Source organism: Nicotiana sylvestris, chromosome 2, assembly GCF_000393655.2.
Source record: "Nicotiana sylvestris chromosome 2, ASM39365v2, whole genome shotgun sequence".
In the NCBI taxonomy this organism is placed as follows: Eukaryota; Viridiplantae; Streptophyta; class Magnoliopsida; order Solanales; family Solanaceae; genus Nicotiana; species Nicotiana sylvestris.
Genome location: NC_091058.1, coordinates 57,058,433 through 57,085,375, shown reverse-complemented (window position 1 = coordinate 57,085,375; position 26,943 = coordinate 57,058,433). Strand labels below are relative to the sequence as shown.

Below are 26,943 nucleotides of genomic sequence, written 5' to 3'. Positions count from 1 at the left end.
GGCCTATGGCAAATATCAACAATTGGATAGCTACTCCCCTTCCTACCCGGAGGGAGTCTTGGTAGTGGGCTCTGATTTTTCTTTCTCGTTTTTGGATTATTCCAGGGTTGTAATCTAGTTTTGTTTTGTATTCGGCAAGGTGTGAAGCTCTGTTATCCCGTATTTTAATAAAGTGAAAGCTTTTTCTTCTTATTTTCTTCTAATTTTGTTTTCTTCTTTTCTCTTTTTGAACAGTTCTCTTTATATTGGTTCTAATGATATGGCATTCACAACGGATCTTTAACCCAGTCTAAAAAATCAATCTGATTCCGAACTAATTGTACAAGAGGTCGATTATGATGATGAATCGGAATACGATGAGGATGAAGCCTTCGAAGAGATAAACAGAGAGTTAAGCCAGTTTGAAGAGAAATCTAATCCCAACTTAAATGACACAGAAGCCATCAATTTAGGGGATGTAGATGATATCAGAGAAACTAAAATAAGCATCCACATTGCATCGAATATCAGGGAAGAACTAATCAAAGCACTTATTGAGTTCAAAGACGTTTTTGCATGGTCGTATGATGACTACCGGGGTTAAGCACGGATTTAGTGGTTCACAAATTGCCCATTAACCCGATATGCCCTCCCGTCAAGCAGAAATTGAGGAAGTTCAAAACGGACATGATGTGAAGATTAAAGAGGAAGTAACAAAGCAGCTGCAAGCAAAGGTTATTCGGGTCACTCGATATCCTGATTGGTTGGCTAATGTGGTGCTAGTGCCGAAGAAAGATGGGAAGATCAGGGTGTGTGTCGATTACCACAATCTGAACAGGGCAAGCCCAAAGGATAACTTTCCATTACCCAATATCCATATCTTGATCGATAATTGTCCCGAACGTGAGATCGGATCTTTTGTGGATTGCTATGCTGGGTATCATCAGATTCTGATGGATAAAGAAGATGCATAAAAGACGGCTTTCATTATGCCGTGAGGGACTTATTGTTACTGGGTAATGCCATTTGGTTTGAAGAATGTTGGGGAAACATACATGATAGCAATGACTACTGTGTTTCATGACATGATACACAAAGAGATTGAGGTATACGTGGACAATGTGATCATAAAATCCAAGCATCAGGAAGACCACGTAGCAGACCTAAGGAAGTTTTTCTAAAGACTTCGAAGGTACGATATTAAGCTCAACCCGGCCAAATGTTCATTTGGTGTTCCATCTGGAAAGATGTTGGGATTCATCGTTAGTAGATGAGGCGTTGAGTTGGACCCAACAAAAATCAAATCCATCCAAGATTTTCCACCGCCAAAGAACAAGACAGAAGTAATAAGTGTGTTGGGAAGGTTGAATTATATCAGCATGTTTGTTGCTCAACTCACAGCAACTTGTGAACCTATTTTTTGGTTATTGAAGAAAGATGCTGCGGTAGAATGGACGGCAAAATGTCAGGAAGCATTTGACCAAATCAAAGGATATTTATCAAATCCACCTGTGTTGGTTCCACCTGAGCCGGGAAGACCGTTAATTCTTTATCTAACGGTCCTGGAGAATTCGTTTGGCTGCGTACTGGGGCAACACGACATTACAGGAAGGAAGGAGCAAGCCATTTATTATCTCAGCAAGAAGTTTACAGGCTACGAGATTAAGTACACTCAACTCGAGAAGACATGTTGCGCCCTAACTTGGGTGGCCCAAAAATTGAAGCATTATTTGTCATCATATACTACTTACCTCATTTCACACTTGGATCCATTGAAGTATATTTTCTAAAAGCCTATGCCCACAGGGAGATTGGCGAAATGGCAAATATTGCTCACGGAGTTTGACATCGTCTATGTAACGAGGACGACCATGAAAGCCCAAGAATTGGCTGATCACTTGGCTGAGAATCCTGTTGATGAAGAATACGAGCCCTTGAGGACATATTTTCCTGATGAAGAAGTGATGCATATAGATGAGTTGGAAATGACCAAGGAACCAGGATAGAAGCTTTTTTTTCGATGGAGCCGCAAATGCGAAGGGAGTTGGAATAGGAGCGGTACTTATTTCTAAAACAGGACATCATTATCCTGTTACGGCTCAGCTGCGTTTCTATTGTACCAACAACATTACTGAGTATGAGGCATGCATTTTGGGTCTACGGCTAGCTGCAGACATGGATGTACAGGACGTCTTGGTCTTGGGAGACTCAGAACTCCTGGTGCATCAGATTTAGGGTGAATGGGAATCAAGGGATTTGAAGCTCATACCATATCGACAATGCTTGCTTTATCTGAGTAAATGATTTCGATCGGTGGAGTTCAGACACATCCTAAAAGTTCATAATGAGGTCGCCGATGCTTTGGCCACTTTAGCATTGATGTTGCACCACCCAGACAAAATTTATGTTGACCCATTGCATATCCAGGTTCGTGATCAGCATGCTTATTGCATCATGTTAGAGAAAGAACTGGATGACGAACCATGGTTCTATGATATTAAGGAATACCTCAGGATGGGGATATACCCGGGGCAGGCCACCGGAGATCAAAATAGAGCCATTCGTCAACTGAAAAATGGATTTTTCCTTAGTGGAGGAGTGTTGTACAAAAGAACACCAGATTTGGGATTGCTGAGATGTATAGATGCTAGTCTAGCCGCGACAGTTATGACAGAGGTACATGCTAGAGTTTGTAGGCCACATATGAGCAGATATGTATTGACAAAGAAGATTCTTCGAGCATGGTACTATTGGCTCACTATGGAGCGTGATCGTATCAGTTTCGTGCGGAAATGCCATCAGTGTCAGATACACGAAGATCTAATTCATTCTCCGCCGACAGAATTGCATACAATATTAGCGCCATGGCCATTTGTACTGGGGCATAGATGTCATTGGACCTATTGAGCCGGCAGCTACCAACGGTTATAGGTTCATTCTGGTGACCATCGATTATTTCACTAAGTGGGTTGAAGCTAAAACTTTCAAGTCGGTAACCAAGAAAGCAGTGGTAGATTTTGTTCATTCCCACATCATCTGTAGATTTAGGATCCCAAAAGTGATCATCACGGACAATGGTGCTAATCTTAACAGCAGTTTGATGAAAGAAGTATGTCAACAGTTCAAGATCACACACCGTAATTCCACCCCATATCATCCCAAGGCGAATGGAGCAGTTGAGGCAGCCAACAAAAACATAAAGAAGATATTAAGGAAGATGGTAGAAGGGTCCAGACAATGGCATGAAAAGCTACCATTTGCATTGTTGGGATATCGCACTACTATGCGTACTTCAGTAGGTGCAACTCCTTATTCGTTGGTATACGGAACTGAAGTAATAATACCGGCAGAAGTCGAAATTCTATCCCTTCGGATTGTCGCTGAGGCTGAGATTGATGATGACGAGTGGGTCAAAACCCGTTTGGAGCAGTTGAACTTGATTGATAAAAAGAGATTGACAGCTGTGTATCATGGCCAGTTATATCAAAAAAGAATGGCAAGAGCATACAACAAAAAGGTGCATCCCCGGAAGTTTGAAGTGGGCCAGCAGGTGTTAAAACGAATCCTGCCACATCAGGCCGAAGCAAAAGGCAAGTTCGCCCCGAATTGGCAAGGGCCATTCATTGTAACCAGAGTGTTGTCCAATGACACTCTGTGTTTAACAGATATCGAAGGGAAATGCGTTGACACGGCTATCAATTCTAACGCAATTAAGAGATATTATGTATGATTTCTTTTAATTGTAATTGTTGTTTGTTTGTACTTGGCATTTATCGGAGAATGAAATGACAGAGGCAATTCTTTCTTTTATCCAAACACTTTAACCTTTGCTTCCCCTTTTGAGTCTTATTTATTCTTTCATACCCCTATTTTGGAATCAGTAATGAAAATGAAAGAAAAAGAGAAGAGAAAAATAATGATAATAAAGACAAAAGAAAAGTCACAAGAAAAACAAAGGAATTGAGAACTACGTTTGACCTGATTCCTTAAAGAGGATACGTAGGTGCCTCACGGCTCGGTCATAGTGTAACAAAAAAACAAAAAAATCCCCAAGCAAGAAAAACTGGGGCAGAAGTTGTGTTTATAATTTTGGGAAAGAAAGTTGATTCCAAGAGTTGTAATGTTTTACCCATCAAAATTATTTTGAACCTTTTACCCTTTTTCTTTTAGCCATACACAAAAACCCATATTGAATGTCCAAAAAAGACCTCCCGATCAGTATCCGAGAAGTGCCAAGTCATGCAAATGGAAGTCGGGAATAACACTCTGATCCCCAGCAGAGAAGAGGATCATAAGCTGGAAATGAATTGATAGCCGAAAGAATCCCCAGCAGAGAGAGTCATATCGGTAACACTCCGATCCCTATCTGGAAAAATAAAATAAAATAAAATGAGAGAGTCTTATCGGTGAAAACCTCCACAGGCACCATAAGGCGACGTAAGTTGAGAGAAATAAAATGAGAGAGTCTTATCGGTGAAAAACTTCATAGGCACCATAAGGCGACGGGAGTTGAAAGAAATGAGAGAGTCTTATTAGTGAAAACCCCTCGAAGGACACTATGAGGCGACAAGACAAGATTGGCGGAAAGGATCCGCAGTTGGCAAAGAGTTGAGTGCCTGTTTATCCCCAGCAAGATGAGGCCGTCCGAAAGATTGATTGATACAAATAGACTAGGTTGATTAATCCAGAATGCATGACATGATCGTTGGGATTGGTTATATCATTCAGATAAGTTCTTTTCTTTCCTTTTCCCCAGCATTTGTTCAGAAAGATTTCTTCTTTTTCTATCTTTTGAAATCATCACTTTTTCATTTCTTGGTTTAAAGACTTTACCTCCCCAGCAACTTGTTTTTGAAAAGGATTTTCAGAGCTTATTACTAGTTGCCAAGATGGTGCAAAAACACAATGTGGATAGGACGGGCCAAAGATAAGGCGCCAAAACGAAAAGGAGTTTGTCTCAAGACCAAATGATGAATGGGTCTAGATTCCAAGAGGACCGAATTTTCAGGGGAAGTTGGAGAAAAATAGAAAAAAACAACAGTTGAAAAGTTATGGATCAAATTCCAAGAGGATCCCCAGCAGATTTGCGATATACAGGAACAACTCCGACAGATTATCGACCAAGTTCCGCGATGGTCGGACAACACAGAGCGGGGAAGGAAGAGAAAAGAAAAACCATCCCCAGCAGGAATATCATCCCCAACAAATAATATCATCCCCGACAAGTTTTATAATAAAACACAAAGTCGGGAAAGGAGAAAGAGAAAACCATCCTCAGCAGGAGTGACACGACCATTCGCCACATTTTAAACTAACAAATTTTTTTTGGATTTGAAGTAGGGACAGGAAATGTTATAGATGATGAAAAGACATCATGATAACAAGAATGATTGTCAAACTGAGGCAGAAAGTTTTCTTTCATTTTGAAAATTTTATGGAAGTCCGGTACCCACTTGGGGGAAGAAGCAAGATAACACAAGTTTGGGGAAAGATGGTATCCCCAGCAGTTTTCAGAAGAAGGCCAAACAAGCTTTAAGGGAAGTAATCTTTGAAGGAGGAAAATAACATATTTTTGAATAAAACACCGGTGTTATCCCCAACAGTTTTCAGAGGAATGAAACACCAGTTTAGAGGGAAGCAGTTCTAAAAAATATAATTTCAAGTTAGAAGAAAAATGGTTTAGAACGCAGGAAGGAGAAACAACAATAAAATGCATTTTTGCGAAATAGTTAAAGTCAGGAGCCTGCCTGAAGAACGGAGGTGTTACATTTTAAAGATTATTGAAGTCAGGAGCCCGCCTGGAGAATGGAGGTATTATATTTTACGAAATAGTGGAAGTCAGGAGCCCGCCTGGAGAATGGAGGTGTTATATTTTAAAGTTTATTGAAGTCAGGAACCTGCCTGGAGAATGGAGGTGTTATAATTTTAGAAGTTGTTGAAGTCAAGAGTCCGCCTGGAGAATGGAGGTGATATATTTTAAGGTTTATTGAAGTCAGGAGCCCGCCTGAAAAATAGAGGTATTATATTTTGAGTTATAGTTGAAGTCAGGGGCCCGCCTGGAGAATGGAGGTGTTATATTTTAAAGTTTATTGAAGTCAGGAACCCGCCTGGAGAATGGAGGTTGTTATATTTTCAAGTTGCGGTTGAAGTCAGGAGCCCGCCTGAAAAATAGAGGTGTTATATTTTCAAGAAGTTGATGAAGTCAGGAGCCCGCCTGGAGAATGGAGGTGTTATATTTTAGGAAGTTATCACAGTCAGGAGCCCGCCTGGAGAACAGAGGTATTATATCTTTAAGTTGCAGTCGAAGTCAGGAACCCGCCTGGAGAATGAAGGTATTATCTTTCTAAGTCATAACAGAAGTCAGGAGCCCGCTTGGAGAATGGAGGTATTATATTTTTAAGAAGTTGATGCAGTCAGGAGCCCGCCTGTAGAACGGAGGTTATTATATTTTAAGTTAAAGGAGTCAGGAGCCCGCCTGTAGAATGGAGGTTGTCATATTTTTAAGAAGTTGATGCAGTCAGGAGCCCGCCTGGAGAACGGAGGTGTTATAATTTTAAGAAGTTGTTAAAGTCAAGAGCCCGCCTGTAGAACGGAGGTGTTACATTTTAAGTTAAAGGAGTCAGGAGCCCGCCTGTAGAATAGAGGTTGTCATATTTTTAAGAAGTTGATGTAGTCAGGAGCCCTCTTGGAGAATGGAGGTGTTATAATTTTAAGAAGTTGTTAAAGTCAGGAGCCCGCCTGAAGAACGGAGGTGTTACATTTTAAGAAGTTGTTGAAGTCAGGAGCCCGCCTGTTAGAACGGAGGTTATTGTCATTTCAAGTTGAAGTTGAAGTCAGGAACCCGCCTGAAAAATAGTGGTTGTTATATTTTCAAGTTGTAGTTGAAGTCAGGAGCCCGCTTGTAGAATGGAGGTATTATATTTTAAGAAATAGTTGAAGCCAGGAGCCCGCCTGAAGAATGGAGGTGTTGTATTTTTAAGTCGTGTTGGAAGTCAGGAGCTCGCCTGGAGAATGGAGGCATTATCTTTTAAGTTGTTAAAGTCAGGAACCCGCCTGGAGAATGGAGACATTAACTTTTAAATTATTAAAGTCAGGAACCCGCCTGGAGAATGGAGGCTGTATTATCTTTTAAAGTTAAGTTGGAGTCAGGAGCCCGCCTGAAGAACGGAGGTGTTACATTTTAAGAAGTTGTTGAAGTCAGGAGCCCTCCTGTAGAACGGAGGTTATTATATTTGAAGTTGATGAAGTCAGGAGCTCGCCTGAAGAACATAGGTGTTACATTTTAAGAAGTTGTTGAAGTCAGGAGCCCGCCTGTAGAACAGAGGTTGTTATATTTGAAGTTGATGAAGTCAGGAGCCCGCCTGTAGAATGGAGGTTGTTATATTTTCAAGTTGTGGTTGAAGTCAGGAGCCCGCCTGTTAGAACGGAGGTTGTTACAATTTCAAGTCGAAGTCAGGAGCCCGCTTGTAGAACGGAGGTTGTTATATTTTAAGTTGACGAAGTCAGGAGCCCGCCTGTTAGAACAGAGGTTGTCATATTTGAAGTTGAAGAAGTCAGGAGCCTTCCTGGAGAATGGAGGCCGTATTATCTTTTAAAGTCAAGTTGGAGTCAGGAGTCCGCCTATAGAACAAAGGAGTACACATTCAAGTTGAAGTCAGGAGCCCGCCTGCAGAATAGAGGAATACATTTCAAGATCAAGCCAGAAGTTAGTAATGCGGAGGGTTACAACAAAAAATACCCAGCAGGAATCCCATTTCACAAATCAGAAAGAAGACTACAAGAGCAAGTCAGAGATAGATAAGATTCTGTAATCATTAGTCTAAGTCTAGCTTCTTGTTTTCTTTTGGCAAGGTGTAATAAGGAGATCGAAAAGTAGTAGCAACGGCATGTAGCAGCAGTAACAACAGTAACATTGCAGTCCCATGGTAGTCTCAGCTACCAAAATTTCCCGAACTACATTAACCTGATTCCCTTTTAGCCAGGGATATGTAGGAAACCTGTGAAGCAAAGGTTCGGTTAAATCTTTTCAAAAATGCTTCACACGGAGTATTCCAACAGGCAAAAATCGCTCGTATCCGCTCACTTTATCTTTGCACGAAAACTCTTTGTGTTTTCGAACAAAGAGGGGCAGCTGTGAGCACGTGATTTTTGCTTCACGAACACTACTCCCAAAGAAATCAAAAAATAAAACAAATTGCCTTTGGGTACAATTTTGAGAACTTTGCGAGACATTTTGGATAATTATTTTTGTCTGTGAATGTTTAGTTTGTTTTAATTAATTAAAAATATAAAAATATATGTTGCATGCACATTTAAGATTTAATTGTGTACTTAGGAATTAATTGAACCATGTTTTGTTTTTAAGAGAAAGAAAATCACAAAATAATGTATTGTTTTGCATTTTTAGCATTTCATGTCCAAGTTATGTGGTTTTATTTGATTGTGTGTGTTAATTGTTATTAAAAGTTAGTAGTACTTTTGTAAATTAATCTAGTCCTATAAGTTAATTTAGGATTTTTGGATTTTTTAGTTTTATTAGTTTAAGAAAAGAAAGGCAAAATAAAAGAGTGTTAAGTCATATTTGGGCCAAATCAATTTAAAGTCCAAACAATTTTTCTTCCCCTTTGAAATTGAAACCCGGTTACCCAGCCCATACCCTATCCCCGACCCGGTCTGCCCCATAGCCCAAACAACCACCCCCTTTCTTCATTTCATTTCCAAACCCCTAACAAAAAACCCTAAACCACCCGCCCCCTCTTCTTGTTCTTCTTCTCCAAACGACCCCTCCAGATCCCACGACCATGTCCATGGCTTCCCTCCTCCTTCTTCTTCGAACCAACGACCACCCCACTGCCACACGGACCACCTCCCGTCGACAACCTATAGCCCAACGACCCTCCAGTCGCGAGATCTATCCTTCTCCATCGACGTCCAAACAAACCCAACGTCGTCACTCATCAACCAGTCACCAACAGTCCGCCCCTCCAGCTCCACAATCGTCGACTAGCAACCTTCACAGAAATGACCAAACACTCCGCCAGTCATCATGCTTGAGCAGCCATGAAACTCTGGTTCAAAACCTTCAAAACCCTCCATTAAAAAAATGACTCATTTTTCAGTCCGCGAGTTCGAGTTTTCCGACGGGGTCTTGGTTCCAGATTTGCTCGAGTTTCTTGGAACATTAGCTTGAAACTTTTGTTCGTTGTTTGACTTTGCTATACAGCTCTGCTCAAAGAGTTTTCTGTATTCAATCACTTGGGAAATTCATTTTTGGCAACAATGAAGGTCCATCTCCTTTTTCTTTTCATCTTGTCTTTTGGTTAAACTGATATCAATGAGCTGCGTGTTTCCATGATCGAATGTAGTGAGCAACAGTACAAGTTCATGAATCTGTTGTTCTTCTTGCTTGTTTTAATTATCTTGCCTCGTTCTAGTTTCTATCTTTTCTTAGTTATGTTATGTTGTTTCTTTTCTTGTCGTTGTTCATCATTTCTTGCATATGAAGTCAGTTTGTTTTCATTCAGTATGTTGACAGTGTTCATTTGTTCTTATTTAGGTTTAATCTAGAAGTGTGTTGTTTAATCACTGAGTCTTTATTTTGATGATATTTGGTCTGAATTGAGTTTCAAGCTTAAATTTTGAGTTTGATGAATCTTAATGTCGTTGATTGGGAGTTAGTTTCATGTGTTTAATTAGTCAATTGTTAGGATTTCTCACTTAGGATTGGATATAGCTGATAGGGTAGAATGGTAATTTCAATAGTTTCAGGGGTATTTTGGGATTTAATGTTTTAAAAATGATTAATTTGAGTGCTCTGTCTACTAAGCACTAATAATATTATAATAAGGCATTGTATAATACATAGTGGGGGACAAGACATTTGCTAGTAGGGAACAAGACATTGGCTAGTGGGGAACAAGACATTGGCTAGTGGGGAACAAAGCATACAAGTGTGGGGAACAAGGCATGAAAATGTGGGGAACAAAACATAATGGTATGAAAAGCTTAAAAAGGATTGATTAAAATATGTTGTCCATACCTGTTCTTGGGTTATAAATAGGGTCATTTCAAGAGAGAAAAAGGGGCTGGTTTTTGGAGGAGAAAGAAAATCGGTTCTCTTTCAGTTTTTTTAGAGAGTCTAGGCTGGATTTTAACATTTAAAAGTTCAGTAATTTGAGAGTAAAAAACAGGCTGGTTTTTAATCCAAAAGGTTCAGTGTTTGGAGAGCTAAGAAACTTAAAAGTGGGTCTTTTCTTTTACTGCTGAATATCAGAACTAGTACTGTTGCTGTTTTATTGGTGTTGCTGTTTAGTATTTCTGGGGTTTCAATTGGTTCTTCCTGAGTTTGCTATTGGTTATTGGCTACTGTTTTCATTGGGTGTTGCTGGAACTCTGCTGGTTCCTTCCTTTTTAATCTGTCACTGGGTTGTTCTGTCACTGCGTTGCTGTGTTATTACTGTTGCTGACTGCTCCTTCATCTTCTTGTATTTCCATTATCCAGGTACACGTTCTAAAGCTCTCAAATTTAATGGAAAGGAAGTAAAGAGTTGTTGGAATGGATTTCTGAATTTCCCCTGTTTCTTTGTGTAGAATTTGATGTATAAGCAGTAGTTCACTTGATATTTCATAGTATGTACTGGAATGACTTTGGAATGCATAAGCTGGACTAATTGAATCTATTTCTACAAACATGTAATATCAATTGTACTTAATCTTAGTTGGTGATTACTAGTTATGAAATATACTGTATTTAATTCTTTTTTCAGTAGTCGTGAAATAGTTTCAAATAGTTTATGTCACAAAACGGGTTCAAATAGTTTATGGAAATCAGCATGTTGGTTTAATAGGTCTAATTCTAAAATTGCGAGTTCACTTGAGTAAATAACATCATTTTAAATAGCAATGTAAATAATGTTAGTGACTAATGTTAGTTCTCAAATTTTAGTGATTAATGTCAGCTTGATGTCAGTTTTTAAGCATTGATGCATTTTTCAACAAATCGTAAAAAGAGCTCAAAAATGGCTTTGTATTCCACATAGTTAATTCCAATAATCCAATTCATATAATAAAGGTAAAGTTGAACTGGATCGAAATGGTAGCTGGTTTGTTAATATTTACAACGGCAGGCGGCGGATCTTAATTTAGGTAGTGGGTTCAAACTAGAAGGTATTTCCTTTTGTTTGGACCCGGACTTGAACTTGAAGCCCGAACTTTTAATGCTAATTGATTAGGATTTTTCTTTATTCTTAGAGACAAATAAATAGAAAATCATAGTCGCTTTAGGATATCCTTGAATAAAAATGAGATGAGCCTCGCCGAATAAAAAATACAAAAATTACGGGGCCCTCAATAAATATTTGTTTTAAAATACTTAGATTTAGGGACGAGCCGTTTAGCGAATTTTACGGCCTTCTCCAAAAGATAATAATGCGCAAGTCACTTCCGGCGCGCTTTAAATAATTTACTCTCTTAAATTCGGGTGTACATTTATGTGACCCAAATCCAAATCTCCACGAAGTCGAAATGTGTCGCTAATCACGGATACATTGATTGTGACGTGGTTCGAGATGCATTTCCACGACAATGCAAATTCCTTTTAAAAATAATGAATGAGACGAGCCTCGACAAACAAAAAATACACAAGCTGCGGGGCCCTCTATACATGTTGGTAAAATTACTTAGATTTCGGGATGGGCCGTTTAGCAAAATTTCACGGCCCTACCCAAAATAATGATACGCTAGTCGCTTTAGGCGCGTATTTAATAATGTTATCTTCTTAAACTCGGGTGCACATTTATGTGACCCAAATCCAAATCTCAACAGAGTTGAAATGTGTTAATAACCACGGGTGCATTGATGTGACGTGGTTCGAGATGTATTTTCACGATGTTGCAATTCTCGATAAAAAAATAATAATAAAAGCGGTAAACAGTTAAAAATTTGCACATAGGTTAAACATGTATTAAAATCAGATAAATAAGCCGAATATGACAGTTGAGCGACCATGCTAGAACCACAGAACTCGGGAATGCCTAACACCTTTTCCCGGGTTAACAGAATTCCTTACTCGGATTTCTGGTTCGCGGATTGTAATACAGTGTCAATCTTTTCCTCGATTCGGGATTAAACCGGTGACTTGGGACACCATAAATCTCCCAAGTGGCGACTCTGAATCTTTAAATAAAATCCCATTTCGATTGTCTTTTAATTGGAAAAACTCCCTCTACGCCTTTGCGGGTGCGGGTGAAAAAGGAGGTGTGACAGTCAATACCCCAAATATCCCTTCAATGGCTTTTATTTGATCTGGATTGACCTCGATGCCTCTTTGTGACACTAAGAAACCGAGAAATTTGCCTAAGGTTATGCTAAAAAGGGGCGCATTTTTTGGGGTTCAGTTTCATACCGTACCGCCGTAGTATACCGAAGGCTTCCTTTAGGTGATCGATGTGGTCTTCTTTTCTTTTTGATTTAACCAGCATGTCATCGATGTAGACTTTGATCTTTAAACATCTAGGTGACCAACCTTTGGTACGTTGCCCCCGCATTCTTCAACCCAAATGGCATGACCATGTAGCTGTACATTCCCTGATGAGTGATGAAGGTAGTTTTCTCTTGGTCCTCTTCCTCCATGAGGATTTGGTTGTAGCTTGAGTAGGCGTCCAAGAAGCTTAGAAACTCGTGTCTTGCTGTGGCGTGGATGAGCTGGTCAATATGCGGCAGTGGGAGGGAGTCTTTCGGACACGCCTTGTTTAGGTCTGTGAAATCTATGCACATCTGCCATTTTCCATTTTTCTTTTTTACCATGACCACATTAGCGACCCACTGAGGGTATTTTGATTCTCGAATAGAACCATTAGTGAGGAGCTTCTCCACTTCGTCACTTACGACCTCGTTGATTGTGGCGTTGAATTTCCTTTTTATTTGTCGTACTAGCAAATAAAGTGGGTCGATGTTCAACTTGTGTGTGGTCACGTCTTTCGAGATGCCTAGCATATCTACATGGGAGAAAGCAAACAGATCGGTGTTGTCAATTAAAAACTTGTGAAATTTACCTGGTTCTGAGAGTTTATGCCCGATGTAAGCCTTTTTGCTGTTGTCGTTGTTATTTAGTTGGACGAGATCGAGATCTTCTACTATTGATTCGGCTGCTTCCACGATGTCAGGGTCCTTGATGACGTCTATTTGTAGGTCGAGTTTAGTCCACGACTTCGGTAATCGCTATGCCTCTACGTCTGCTCCCTTTATCTGTTGGGTGTACATGCAATCCTGGGTGATGTAATAACATTCTTGGGCGGTGCGTTGTTCGCCCCTGATACTGAATATTCCCCATGCAGTAGGGAACTTGATTACCTGGTAGAGGCTAGACGGGATAACCCTTATGACATGTATCCAGGGCCTCCTTATAATGGAATTGTAAGTTGTGTCTTGGTTCATGACATGTAATGTTGTTTCCAAGGTGACGCCCCCAACCAAAACAGGTAGCGTTATCTCCCCGGAGGTTTGCTCAACTGCATTGTTAAAACCTATTAGTGTTATGCAACGCGATATTATCTTGTCTTCAAGTCTCATTTGTGCAAGGACTCGAGGGTGGATAATACACATGCCACTTCTGTCATCTATCATTATTCTTCTTACACCAGTGTCTAAAATACGTAAAGTAATAACAAGAGCATCGAAATAAGGGAAAGTCAAACCGTCAATATCTGACTTATCGAAGATGATAGTGTCTCCGAAATCGTCGTACCATTCGTGGGTGATCGACCGTTTCAATATATGTATGGTGGTGAACTTCACATGGTTGATCGTTGCTTAGTTGCCTCCACCGATGATCATTTGGATAGTGCGAGCTGGAGAGGGCGGCTTTGGAGGTCCTTAGGGTAATTCACGTCCGCGGGCAAAGTTGGCTCGTCCTCGATCGCTCTTCAGCTCTTTCAAGTTCCATTGGTTTAACATTCTCACTACCTCTTGTTGCAGACCTATGCAATCCTCGGTTTTGTGACCTCGTTCCTGGTGAAATTCACAAAGGGCATTCAACTTTCGAGTATTTGGGTCGGACTTCATCTTTTGCGGCGATTTCACCTTCGTATCGAGCTTCTCTAGTACGTACACTATTTCTGAAGGGGAAACGCAAATATTGTGAGCGGATAAGAGTGGAGGCATACCTTTTTTGTTTCGCTGAGTCCTTGTGTGCGGCCTGGGCGACCCTTCCATATATCGAGGAGATGGTAGCATGGCTGTCCTGACGTAGGGTTAACGTCTTTCTCGGCTGAGAGGGGGCCCGACTGATCTCTTCGACCGTCATCACAATGATCCCTTCTCGATTTTGCTTGAACCGATGTCAGTTGTTGGATTGGACTGTTTAGGTCATCATCGTTGGCTCTCAACTCGGCGCAATAGGCATTGTGGATTTATTCCAAGGTGGTGGGAGGGTATTTTATGAGCCTGCTTAACAGTTTTCTGGTTGCTCTCGACCCATTCCTGCTCAGCCCGTTCTGGAAGGCCGCTACTGCCATCCCTTCTGATACATTCAGTAGGCTCATTCTTACCCTATTAAATCGGGTGAGGAAATCCCTGAGTCCCTTGCCAGGGGATTTCCTAACGACGAATATGTAATTCACCCTGGCTTCCGCATTCTTAGCCCCTACATGGGTGGTGACAAACTTGTCGGCCATTTTCTTGAACATTTCTATTGACAGCGCCGACAGTTGTGAATACCAGGTTAGGTCTCCTCTTGTTAGGGTATCACCAAACTTTTTCAGTAGCATCGATGGTGCTTGCTCTTTCGCAAGATCGTTGCCCTTCACCACTGTAGCGTAGTGGACGATATAATCTTCTAGATTTGTAGTACCATCGCATATCTTCAGGGACGATGGCATTTTGAAGGTTTTGGGAATACGTACGGGGCCGCTTCTTCGCTGTATGGTTGCTCGATGAATCGGCCAACGTCTCATTTTGGTAGTAACTTTGGGGCACCTGGTATCTTGTCGACCTTTTCTTGGTATTCTCTCATCTGGTCGCGGAGCACTTTGTTTTCGTTTTCCAATTCTTCCATTTTCTTTAGTAAGGCTGCGAGCGCATCGTTACCTGCATCCACAGTGGGGTAAGTGTTACCTGTTTGAGGAAGGGGCTGCTCATCAATAGTTGTTATGGTATTTGCTTACGTGGTGTTGTCGTTTTCCCTTTGGGCAGGTCAGTCGAGTATATTGTTTAGAGTGCTTATTAGCCACTCTTCTAATAGTTTTTTCAGTGCTGGTGGTGCTTCCTCAGCTGTGAATGTGAAGGCTCCCTTTTCGCGTGAAATCGTCACGCTTTCATGAGGGGGAGGTGAAATACTTTACCTGGGAGTACCGTTTGGTGTCACATTCTCGTTGTCTCCCCTGCCACCTTCGTTGATGATGTTCTGAATGTTCGTAGTGACGGCTGCTATCGCTTTTAGTCTTGCATCTCCTTTTCCTACCATGGTTAGTTTGTGCAAAACGTGGAAGAAATGTGCTTTTTTTTGTGATCTAAAAAGAACTATAGTTTCAACTAAAAACTTCACACAGACGGACCCAAATTGTTTGAGCAAATAAATGCTAAATCAGTTAATCACAAATTGATAGGGTGAATCCTAGTTGAGCTTAATAAATTTCAAACTAAATAGAACGAGATTCTTGTGTAGTGGGATGAATGTAAAAGCATTAATTAGTGCATTTAGTATATTGTGATAGACGAAAAATGCAATATCATAAATGTGCAATGATTGCAAGAAACGACAATGGTTATAGTGTAAAGGAACTATCACCCAATGATTGTGTGATTGGGTGTCTCTTCCTTCTGATGACATGAAAATGTATACCGTTGATATGAATGTGGAATCTCTGAGGTTTATGTATAAAGATCGAATAGCATACGCTTGAATAAAATGAATAAGACAATTCCTTAGTATCTCTCTCTCTTGACTTTACAATGTGTATTTTAGTTCTCAAAAGGCAGATCCCCCAATCGTTCTTTATCTCCTTTTATTTATAAGAGACATTCCCCAAAAATCCCTAAAAAGTACAATACAGAGAATATCAAAAGGAATATTCTTCCTGTCTCTCTCTAAGTTCAAGTTACCGTTATTATTTCATCTTAGCTGCCCGCTTTTGATCGTCGGCCTTTATCACAACGACCGTCGGTCGCTGTGTCGTGGTCAACCCTGTCCTATGTCTTGCTTGTCCGTTACCGTGGTTGCCAAATTTGGACCTATACACTCACCAAACCTAAAGCCACATTGTTAATGTTGTTTACTTGGAATTTGACAGATTAATGAGTTTGGAATGCTTATAAATGAACTAATTAATATTGGGTATCCGTGCTGAGTTTTTACGTACCCTTATCAAATATGAGTAGGTACCGAATATCTGTGCTGATGTTTCAAGTATTCGTGTTGAGCACAGATAGGTACCGAATACACATGGTAAAGCAATGAGGTTTCGAAAACTTGTGTAGAGGTTCCAAGTACCTCTGCTGATATCGAGTACTCGTACATTCACGAATATGACTGAATACGACATGTAAACCTCAGTTGAGATCCTATATTAAATTGGACTTGTAAACCCTATTTACTGAATACGACCTTAAAATTAGAATTTATTGAATGTGACTTGTGAATCACATTTAGTAATTGATAAAATGGGACTTACAAATCGTGTTTAATGAATACGAAGCGTATGCAATATCAACTGTTGAATGCGACTTATGAATCGCCAAATTGGATCTTGATTATGACTTGTAAATTACAATTAGTGTATGGGTCAAAATCTGACTAAGGAAATTCAACACTAAAAGGTGATTATCTAGAGTTATTCATAATTATCATGAGCAATTTGGCCGAGGACGACCAGTGATCGACAGAACACGTCGCTGAGTAGTCAGTCACGGCCGAGATCGAGTATCAAGAAGTAGTAGTAGCGGCTAGTTATGTATTGGGATCCTAGAGGGAATGTTCCATTGAATATTCTCTGTATTTGTACTTTTAGGGTTCTTTGGGGGATGTCCCATATAAAAAGGAATGAGAGATAAGACAAAGGGCATGTAATATTCTAGGTGATAAGAACTCTTTTAAAAAGCAATCTCTCTAGAGAAATACAAAGAACATATTTCTAAATAGATTCATCCTTTTGGATTATTCCATGTCATTTCCACCAGATCCTCAAAAGTCTTCAATATTCTTATAGTTACTTGTCACTCATCATTGTCAGAGGAAGGAATCATCCACCTTATTCAATATTGGGTGAATCTTCCTCTTTATTTATATTGAGTTTCATTTATTGCTATTTAATATTTAACACTTCTAGCACGTTATTGCATCCGTAGCATTCAATACATAGTGCATTAAATCTGCCTCATCCATTTCTATATCTCCCACATCGCTTATCTTAGACCTAAAGTTATTATATTTAACTAGAATTAACCCCTTGAATATCGATTAATTAGTTTAGCCAAAGATAATCATTTTTTGGTCAAACAATTTGGTGCCGTCTGTGTGGATTTTCTAGTTAAACTTTAGTCTTTTCTAGATCTATAATCAACCAAAAAAATGCAAAACCCTACACTTTCTTGTACACATAGATCTAACATGGCAGGTAATGGAGAAGAAAGAAGGAAGGCAGTAGCCGACCTCACCGCCAAGCTCCTTAACACCATCAACGAGGTCTCCAAAATGGAGGGTGAGGATATGACACCAAATACCTCTCCCAGGAGGAACGGATCACCCCCTCCCCATGGTAGCATAACAACATCCCATAGTAAAGGAGCCTCCATGTCCACAACGGAAGAAGTGCCACTGGCGGTGAAAAAATTACTTGAGGCTTGGCTAATGAATGCACTGACCGACATCCTTGACAAACCCACTCAAAAGACAATCGAAAAGGGCACAAGAACTTGCGTTGCACCAACAGCAGTCGAATAGCATGGCCCCCTCCGCTCGCAGTAGGTATCACTCACAATGTTAATGATACATGTACCGATGCCCTCGTAGCCATCATGAAAAAAATGGAAGATATGGAAAACAAAAACAAAACGCTCCGAGATCAAATGAAAGAGCACGAATAAAGGGTAGAAAAAATAGCGGGCGCCCCAAAACTCTTCCTAAAAAGAGACGTTAGCCGGTTCATCGAGTAACCGTACAATGATGAAGCCGCACCGTATACCATACCTAAAACCTTCAAAATGACTCCGTACCTAACAATATACAATGACACGATAGACTCTGAGGATCATGTGACTCACTCTGTCACTGCAGTAAAAGGCAACGACCTTGCCAAGGAGAAAGTACCCTCCATCTTATTGAAAAAGTTTGGCGAAACCCTTACTGGGGGCGTGTTAACTTGGTATTCACAACTATCTGTATGCTCAATTGAAACATTCGAGGAAATGGATGACAAGTTTGTAACGGCTCATGCCAGAGCCAAGAAGGAGGAGGTAAGAGTAAATGATATATTCGCCATCAAACAATCACCCGGAGAGGGGTTGAGGAACTTCCTTGTTCGATTTAACTGCATAAGGATAACCTTACAAAATGTATCGGAAGGAATGGTTGTGGTAGCCTTCCAGAACGGGCTGAACATAAGCCGTTCAAGGGCGAGCAGAAAGCTACTAAGTCGGCTTATGAAATATCCTCAACCATTTGGGACGAAATATACAATGCCTATTGCGTCGAAGTTCGAGCTGACAAAGACAATCTAAATGGACATACCCAACGGATGACCTCAGTACAAGCCGAGTCTTGAAAGTATTGAATAAACGACAACAGAAGAGATCTAGCAAGCCCCTGACCCAACCGAGAAAGACATCAACCTTACATCAGAGGCGCCCTCATGGCGCCTTCTCGTCACGACGAAGGCCCATCTAGGGACTCACCGAAATGAGAGAGGTATGCCTCCCTTACTATCTGCTCACAATTTCTATGTTTCTCCCTCAGAAATAGTCTACGCACTGGAGAAGCTCGGCCCAAAAGTGAAGTGGCCGCGGAAGATGGGGTCTGATCCGAGCACCAGAAAGTCAAACACCCTCTGCGAATTCCATTAGGAATGGGTTCACAAAACCGAGGATTGTATCGCCCTGAGGCAAGAGGTCGTGAACATGCTTCACCAATCCCACTTGAAAGAGCTGATGAGAGACCGAGGAATAGCGAACTTTGCTCGAGGAAGTGAACAATACCATGTCCCACCAAAACCACCTTCTCCAACTCGAACCATTCAAATGATCATCGGAGGGGGTGATGACGCTTCGATTAATAGCGTGAAGTTCTCCACCACCCACAAACTCAATTGATCGATCACTCACGAACAATACGATGAACTCGAAGAAAGTATCATCTTCGATAAGTGTGATACCAAGGATTTGGTTTTTCCTCACTATAATGCTCTTGTTATCACTTTATGCATATTAGATACAGATGTGAGACGAATTATGGTAGACAGGGAGCGACACATGCATTATCCACCCTCGAGTACTTTCACATATGAGACTCGAGGATAAGATAGTGCCACACTGCATCACACTAACCAGTTTTAACAATGCAATTGAGCGAACCTCCGTAGAAATCACACTCTCCATCCTGGAAGGTAGCGTCACCCTGGAAACCACATTCCACATTATGGACCAGGACACAATGTACAACATATAATAAGTCAGCCTTGGATACACGCCATATAGGCCATTCATTCCAGATTGTACCAAATCACCAAATTTTCCACCCCATGGGGAGTACACAACATTCGAGGAAAACAACGCACTTCCCAAGAATGTTATCGCATCGCCTAGGATTGCACATACACCGAATAGACGAAGGATAAAGCTAACGAAACATAACATTCAACGGGGTTGAGGTCGAGCAGTGATGAGAAGAAGGACGTGGTCAAAGATCCAAAAATCGTAGAAGCCACAGGATCAACTGTAGAAGATATCGACCCCGTCTAACTTGATGATAATGACCACAACAGGAAAGATTACATCGACCACAAGCTTCAAGAACTAGGTAAATCCCGTCAATTCTTAAACAGTAATGTAGACTTGTTTGCTTTTTCCCATGCAGACATGCCAAGTATCCCAAAGGAGATAGAGACACACAAGCTGAACATCGACCCATTCTACCCTCCGATTAGAAAAATTAGGCGGATGTTTAATTCAGTCATAAATGTGCAGTCTACAAAGAGGTTGAAAAGTTGTTGGAAAACGGCTCCATCAGAGAGTCAAAATACCCCCAATGGGTTGACAATGTGGTCATGTTGAAAAAGAAGAAAGGAAAATGGCGGATGTGCGTGGACTTCACAGATCTAAACAAAGCCTACCAAAAGATTCATTTTCACTTCCTCACATCGACCAACTCATTGATGCAACGGTCGGGCATGAGTTGCTAAGCTTCTTAGATGCATACTCGGGATATAACTATATCCTCATGGTGGAGGAAGATTTGGAGAAGACCACCTTCATCACCCACTAAGGAAATATTGCTACAGGGTAATGCCTTTCGGACTAAAAAATATGGGGGCGACGTATCAAAAGTTGGTGACAAAGATGTTCAAAGATAAACTCGGCAAAACTATGAAAGTCTATATAGACGATATATTGGTCAAGTCCAAAAGGAAAGAGGATCACATCGGCCACCTAAAAGAAGATTTTGACATACTCAGGCAATACAAAATAAAATTGAATCCTGAGAAATGCGCATTCGGCATGAACTCGGGGAAATACTTGGGTTTCTTAGTGTCACAATGAGGTATCGAGGTCAACCCCGACCAAATCAAAGTTATATAAAGGATACTAGATAACTTAAGCAACAAAAAGCAGGTTCAATAGTTGACCGGCCGTACAACCGCCATGTCGAGATTCATCTCGCGGTACTCCGATAGGTGCCATAAGTGCTTTAGCGTACTAAAAAAAGACAACGGCCTCCAATGGACCGCCAAATGCGTCGACGCCCTGAAAGAACTAAAGGTCTACCTATCGTCGCCCCAACTACTCTCCAAAGCTGAACCTGGAGAGCGCATTCTCGTCCATCTGGCAGTATCAAAAGTGGCGGTGAGTGCATTCCTGGTCCAAGAAAATAAAGGTACGCAATCTCCCATCTATTACATTAGAAAAACTTTAGTCGACATCAAAAAGAGGTACCCCCACCTCGAAAAATTGGCTCTGGTCTTGGTCATAGCTTCACAGAAGCTTAGACCTTACTTTAAATGCCACCCCATCTCGGTAGTCATGACTTTCCCCTTAAGAAGTATTTTGCATAAGCCCAAACTGTCTTTAGCAGACTGGCCAAATGGAACATAGAGTTAAGCGAACATGATATCACATATCAATCGCGAGCCACGATAAAGTTATAGTACTAGCCGACTTCAGCGCAAAAATAATGTCTGAAGTCCAAATAAAAGTTGCCAACACCTCTCATCTAATACAAGATATATGGATTTTGTACTCCTATGGCGCCTCTAATGCATCAAGGTCCGGATTGGGACTCGTTCCCAAGGTCCCGATGGGAAAAGTAATTTGCCAGTCCATTAGATATCCGGACATGACTAACAATGAGGCCGGGTACGAGGCCGTGATTGTATGATTAAGACTAGCATTCATGTACGAAGCAAGATGGTTCATCTTACACTATGACTCTCAACTCGTGGCCAACCAAGTCACATGGACTTTCCAAATCAAAGAGCAAAGGTTATAGAAGTATCAAGACGAGATCTGCAGGCTGCTACCTAAATTCGACGAGTACCAGCTCGACCAGAACCATCGAGCACAAAATATCAAAGCAGATGGCCTTGCCAAACTAGCGCAGCCACCGAAAGCATAACCAGAGAAGGAAACATGGTCACTCTCCTCTACTCATCGATCGATCAAATCTAGGTAAGAACTATAAGCATAACTTGGGACTGGTGCAATCATATTGTTGCATACTTGATGGACGACATGCTCCATGATGATAAAAAAAGAAGCCAAGAAGCTTCAAATGCAAGCGGACAGGTACAACATCATTGACAACAACCTTCATGAAAGGACGTATGGCGGCCCCCTAGAAAAATGCTAGGGCTCGGACCAGACACGACGTGTTCTAGAAAAAGTCCATGAAGGTTACTATGGAGCACATTTAGGCAATCGGGCTCTGGTTAGATGTCTCATATGAGCAGGCTATTACTGGCCCACCATGAAAAAAGGGCATTGACTTCATTAGAAATTGCAAGCAATGCCAAAAATATGCCCCTATGATCCACCAAGCGGGCAAGCACTTCCACTCAATCACCTCGCCATGGCCTTTCATCAAATGGGGGATGGACATCATCGGCCCCTTCCAACAAGGTGAGGTTACATACAATTTTTTTTTTGGTTTTAACTGACTACTTCTCTAAGTAGGTAGAAGTAGGAGCATTCACCCAGATACGCGAGCAAGAAGTGATCGCCTTCATATGGAAGAATATTGTATGCCGCTTTGGCCTCCCCAAAGAAATCAGTTCACACAAGGAGAATGCTAACTAAATCAAACAATCAGTGATGGATGCTCTCATTTGGAATATAAGGTCAGTCAACACACAGCAGGCCTTTGAAAGATTGACAAAAATGCACAGGAAAAATCACTATGAATTTGTAGGATTAATGGAGCCAAAGCAACAAGCAAAAAAACTGGAAAGGTACAGAAACAAGATAGGACTTGCACAAGCAATTTCAAATGTTTCCAACAAGATCTGGGCTTTCATAGATGAGGTATTTGAGGTAACTGTTATGTACAATATGGTACAACAATTAACACTACGATTGTTTCATACTGAAAAGCATGTGGAGTTTGTCCTAATATTGATATATGCTAAATGTGATGCAATTGAGAGGATAGAATTATGGGATTCATTATATGCAATGGCAAGGGATATGGATGCACCATGGCTTGTAGGAGGAGATTTCAATGTAATATGGGACGAAGAAGAGAAGTTTGGTGGGTTACTTGTGTCTTTGAATGAAATTGATGATTTTCGACACTGCGTCAACACGTGCAATCTCTTCGACCTTGGATTTAAAGGTAGCATATTTACATGGTTGGATGGGAGAGCAGAGGAAGACTGTATATTCAAAAGGCTAGACAGATGCTTGGCCAATGTTCAGTTCCAACAAACATTTTCAGGAATAGAGGTGCAACATTTGTCAAAGACTGGTTCCGATCATAGTCCAATGTATCTGAAGTGTGATATTGAGACTCCACCAATAAAAAAGCCTTTTAAGTTCTTGAATTTTTGGGTGGAACATGCGACTTTTAAAGATGTGGTGAAAGAGAATTGGACAGCTGATTTCAGTGCAAATCCTTATATTCTTTTTAATCACAAGTTAAAAAAATTAAAGAAGGCCCTTTCATTGTGGAGCAAGGCTACATCTGGAGATATTTTCCAAAAGATAGCAAGCATGGAGGAGGTAGTGATGGTTCATGAAGCAGAATTTGAAGCAAATCCTATAGGGATGAACAGGGAAAGGCTACAAAAGGTTCAGGCAGAATTGATCAAATGTCTTGCACTAGAGGAGAAATATTGGCAACAAAAGGCAGGCATGACTTGGTTCAAGGAAGGGTATAGGAATACTAAGTTCTTCCACGCACAAGTGAGAGGTAGGAGGAAGAGACTTCAGCTTAATAGAATTCAAAATAGTGGAGGAGCCTGGATTGAAGAAGGACAAGAAATTGCAGAAGAGGCTATCAAATTCTACGAGGAACAGTTCATAGAAGCATCTACTCCTTCATCATTTGATATCATAGAGCATGTTCCTAATCTGGTTAACACTGAGCAGAATGCAGAATTGATTAAGCAGCCAATAAAAGAGGAGGTTAAAGTGCAGTACTCGGACTTAATGGTGATAGTGCTGGGGGCCAGATGGTATGATAGGCAAATTCTATCATTCTTGTTGGGACATAATAAGGGATGACCTGTACGACATGGTGAGGGCCTTTTTCAATGGTCATGAGCTACCCAAGTGTGTAACACACACCAACCTAGTTCTGCTACCAAAGAAAAAAGAAGTTACCACTTTTTCTGATTTAAGACCAATAAGCCTCAGTAATTTTTCAAATAAGGTTATATCGAGGGTGGTACATGAAAGGCTAGTGAAATTTCTCCCAATTCTGATATCGGAGGAACAGTCAGGTTTTGTTAAGGGCATGAATATTGTAGTAAACATCCTTCTAACTCAGGAGATAGTGACTGACATTAGGCTTAGAACTAAGGCTGGACCTAATGTCATCCTGAAGCTATATATGACCAAAGTTTATGATAGATTATCTTGGCTATTCCTAACCAAGGTACTGAGAAAGATGGGATTCACAGAAAGGTTGATAGGGATTGTCTTTGGATTAGTTTCAAACAATTGGTATTCTATTCTAATCAATGGTCAAGCTCATGGGTTCTTTAAGTCATCAAGGGGAGTAAAACAAGGTAATCCTGTATCTCCAACTTTGTTTATCTTGGCAGCAGAAGCATTATCTAGGGGTCTCAATGCACTACATACTAACCTGTTTTTTTGTGGATTTGGGATGCCAAAGTGGTGTCTAAAGATCAATTATTTGGCGTATGCATATGACATGATTATTTTCTCATCCTCAGATGAAACATCTCTGATGTTGATTATGCCAGTGTTGAATGCATATGAAGCTGCATCTGGGCAGCTTGTGAACAAAACCAAATTAGTTGTGTACCTACATCATTTAACAGACATGGAAGTGGTCAGCAAGGTGGAAAGGATCACAAACATTCATATGAATGATTTTCCTATCATATATCTAGGTTGTCCTATATTTTATGCAAGGAGAAAGCTAGAATACTATCAGCCCCTAATTACTAAGGTAATGGACAAACTGCAATCATGGCAGGGTAAGTTATTATCAGTAGGGGCAGGATAGTTCTCATATCCCATGTACTGCAAAGCATGCCTATGCATCTATTATCAGTTGTAAACCCTCCAAATTATGTGATAAATAGGTTGCACAAATTGTTTGCTTAGTTTTTCTGGAGCAGCTCTGTAGGAGGAACTAGTAGGAATTGTGCTTCATGGAATACCTTATGCATGCCAGTTGAGGAAGGATGAATAGGTTTCAGGTCACTGCATGATGTAGCAAAGGCATTATTCAGCAAGTTGTGGTGGAATTTTAGAACAAAACCAAGCCTATGGAGCTCTTTCGTATGTCAAAAATACTGTAAAAAATTGAATTCTGTAATTTTTCCATGGAAAAAGGGGTCTCACATTTGGAGAAAAATGTTGGAATGCAGAGATCTTATTGAACATCAAATCTTTTGGCAAACAAAAAGGGGATCCTCACTATTTTGGTTTGAAAACTGGACAGCTCTTGGGGCACTATATTTTTTAGTTCCTTAGGACTTTGGCATTGATAAAACTGTACATAATGTACATGATGTTACCTTAGATGGTGAGTGGGATGTGGACAGGCTATTTGAAATACTTCCTGAAGATTTAACAGTACACATTCTGGAGAAAATCAAACCACCTTCACCTCAGCAGGTTCTTGACATGCCTTGTTGGATGCTGGAAACAAGAGGATATTTCAGTGTTAAGTCAGCATGGGATTATACGAGAAGAAGAGACAAATCAAGAACAACTTATAGGATGATTTGGGTAAAGGGACTGCCTTTTAAAATAGCATTTTTCATGTGGAAAGTGTGGAAAGCAAAGCTACCTTTAGATGATTTCTGAAAAGGGTAGGCTACTGCATGCCATCAAAATGTTGGTGTTGTGTACAGTCTGATGAGGAATCTCTTCAGCACTTGTTTTTTAGATCAGAAACTGCAAGGACAACTTGGAAGTATTTTCTATCGAGGGCAGGAATAGCTGTGGAGGGACTTACTTTGCACCAAGCAATCATAAAATGTTGCACTACAAATGTGTGCTTAAGGCTCAAACCAGTAATGCAAGCACTCCCCTCGTGTGTAGTCTGGGAACTCTGGAAAAGAAGAAATTGTATGAAGTATAGTGACGTTGTGATAACTAGCAAGGTGATTTATCAAGTTTCATCAAGTCTACAGGCATTGGTAAAAGTGAGAAAGCCTGGGATGGAAATGGTACCTCACAAACGACAAGATCTATTAGTTATGATGGAAAATTTCACTCCTAAACTTAAGGTTACCAAAGTCATGTGGGAACTTCCAAGTGCAAGATGGCTAAAAGTTAATACGGATGGTGCATCGAGGGGAAATCCAGGCAAGAGCTCAATAGGTTTTTGTATAAGAAATGAAAATGGTGACATAGTCAAGTCAGTAGGGAAGCAGATTAAGGAGACAACAAACACAGTAGCTGAAGCGAAGGACATGGTAGAAGTACTAAGGTTCTGCAGATTTCAACAATACTCTCATGTATGGCTTCAAACTAACTCAATGTTATTAAAAACGATAATGGATGGGATCTGGAAACCACCATGGATCATATCTGAGCAGGTAGAGGAAATGATGCAACTAATGAATAGGGGCAGTTACCCAGTTACTCATATTCATAGGGAGGGGAACAAGCTGGCAGATCACTTGGCTAATTATGCTTGAGATCATAGAGAAATAGAATGCCAACAATTCTGGAATCTAGATGCACATGGAAGGAGGTTAGTTAATGAAGATAAGATGCAATGTCCAAGGCTAAGGGTGAAGGTGGATATGAGATAAGAATCAAAGAGAAAAGGAAGAGCAGGAGGTGCCACTACATTTGCTTATGGCACTCAATGCAACAACTTTTCGAGATAACCTTTGCTAAAGAACAAAAATACATCAATAATCGAGCAAAACAACAAAGACTAATGGCATTGGAAACCCAACCAGCATGGGGTGATCGCATGCTTTCAATTCCTTGGATATATAACCAGCATGGTGCAGAAGTGCTTAATTTCGAGGAGAATATGTCATTTAAACAAAAGCAAACGCAGCTTTTAATAGCTTGGACAATTGCCGAGATTCACTACTTTACATGCATTTG

General features: G+C 40.6%; 3 protein-coding genes across 3 annotated transcripts in view; all 3 read left to right on the top strand.

Annotated features, from left to right (window-relative positions):
* Nucleotides 1–10,569, top strand: part of LOC138884944 (uncharacterized) — a 39,654-nt gene extending 29,085 nt beyond the window's left edge. The window contains exon 4 of the mRNA XM_070165822.1: nt 10,481–10,569. Coding sequence (XP_070021923.1) covers nt 10,481–10,569 — 89 coding nt within the window. The remainder of the gene's footprint in view (nt 1–10,480) is intronic.
* Nucleotides 10,570–22,491: 11,922 nt separating this feature from the next.
* Nucleotides 22,492–23,901, top strand: LOC104229860 (uncharacterized). Its single transcript, XM_070165820.1, has one exon. The coding sequence runs from the start codon at nt 22,492–22,494 to the stop codon at nt 23,899–23,901; it is 1,410 nt and encodes a 469-aa protein (XP_070021921.1).
* A 10-nt stretch (nt 23,902–23,911) lies between these two features.
* LOC104243208 (uncharacterized) lies at nt 23,912–26,519 on the top strand. The gene is made up of 3 exons (XM_070165819.1): nt 23,912–24,842; nt 25,394–25,602; nt 25,728–26,519. The coding sequence occupies exons 1-3, from the start codon at nt 23,912–23,914 to the stop codon at nt 26,517–26,519; spliced, it is 1,932 nt and encodes a 643-aa protein (XP_070021920.1).
* The last annotated feature ends 424 nt before the right edge of the window (nt 26,520–26,943 follow it).

Excerpts from the sequence above, each read along its gene's own strand:
- LOC104229860 (XM_070165820.1), top strand. The coding sequence starts at position 22,492 with ATGGATGCTCTCATTTGGAATATAAGGTCAGTCAACACACAGCAGGCC.
- LOC104243208 (XM_070165819.1), top strand. The coding sequence starts at position 23,912 with ATGGTGAGGGCCTTTTTCAATGGTCATGAGCTACCCAAGTGTGTAACA. Across the intron at positions 24,843-25,393 it reads CAAACTGCAATCATGGCAGG|ATGGTGAGTGGGATGTGGAC; the intron begins GTAAGTTATTAT and ends ATGTTACCTTAG. Across the intron at positions 25,603-25,727 it reads CAACTTATAGGATGATTTGG|TCTGATGAGGAATCTCTTCA; the intron begins GTAAAGGGACTG and ends TGTTGTGTACAG.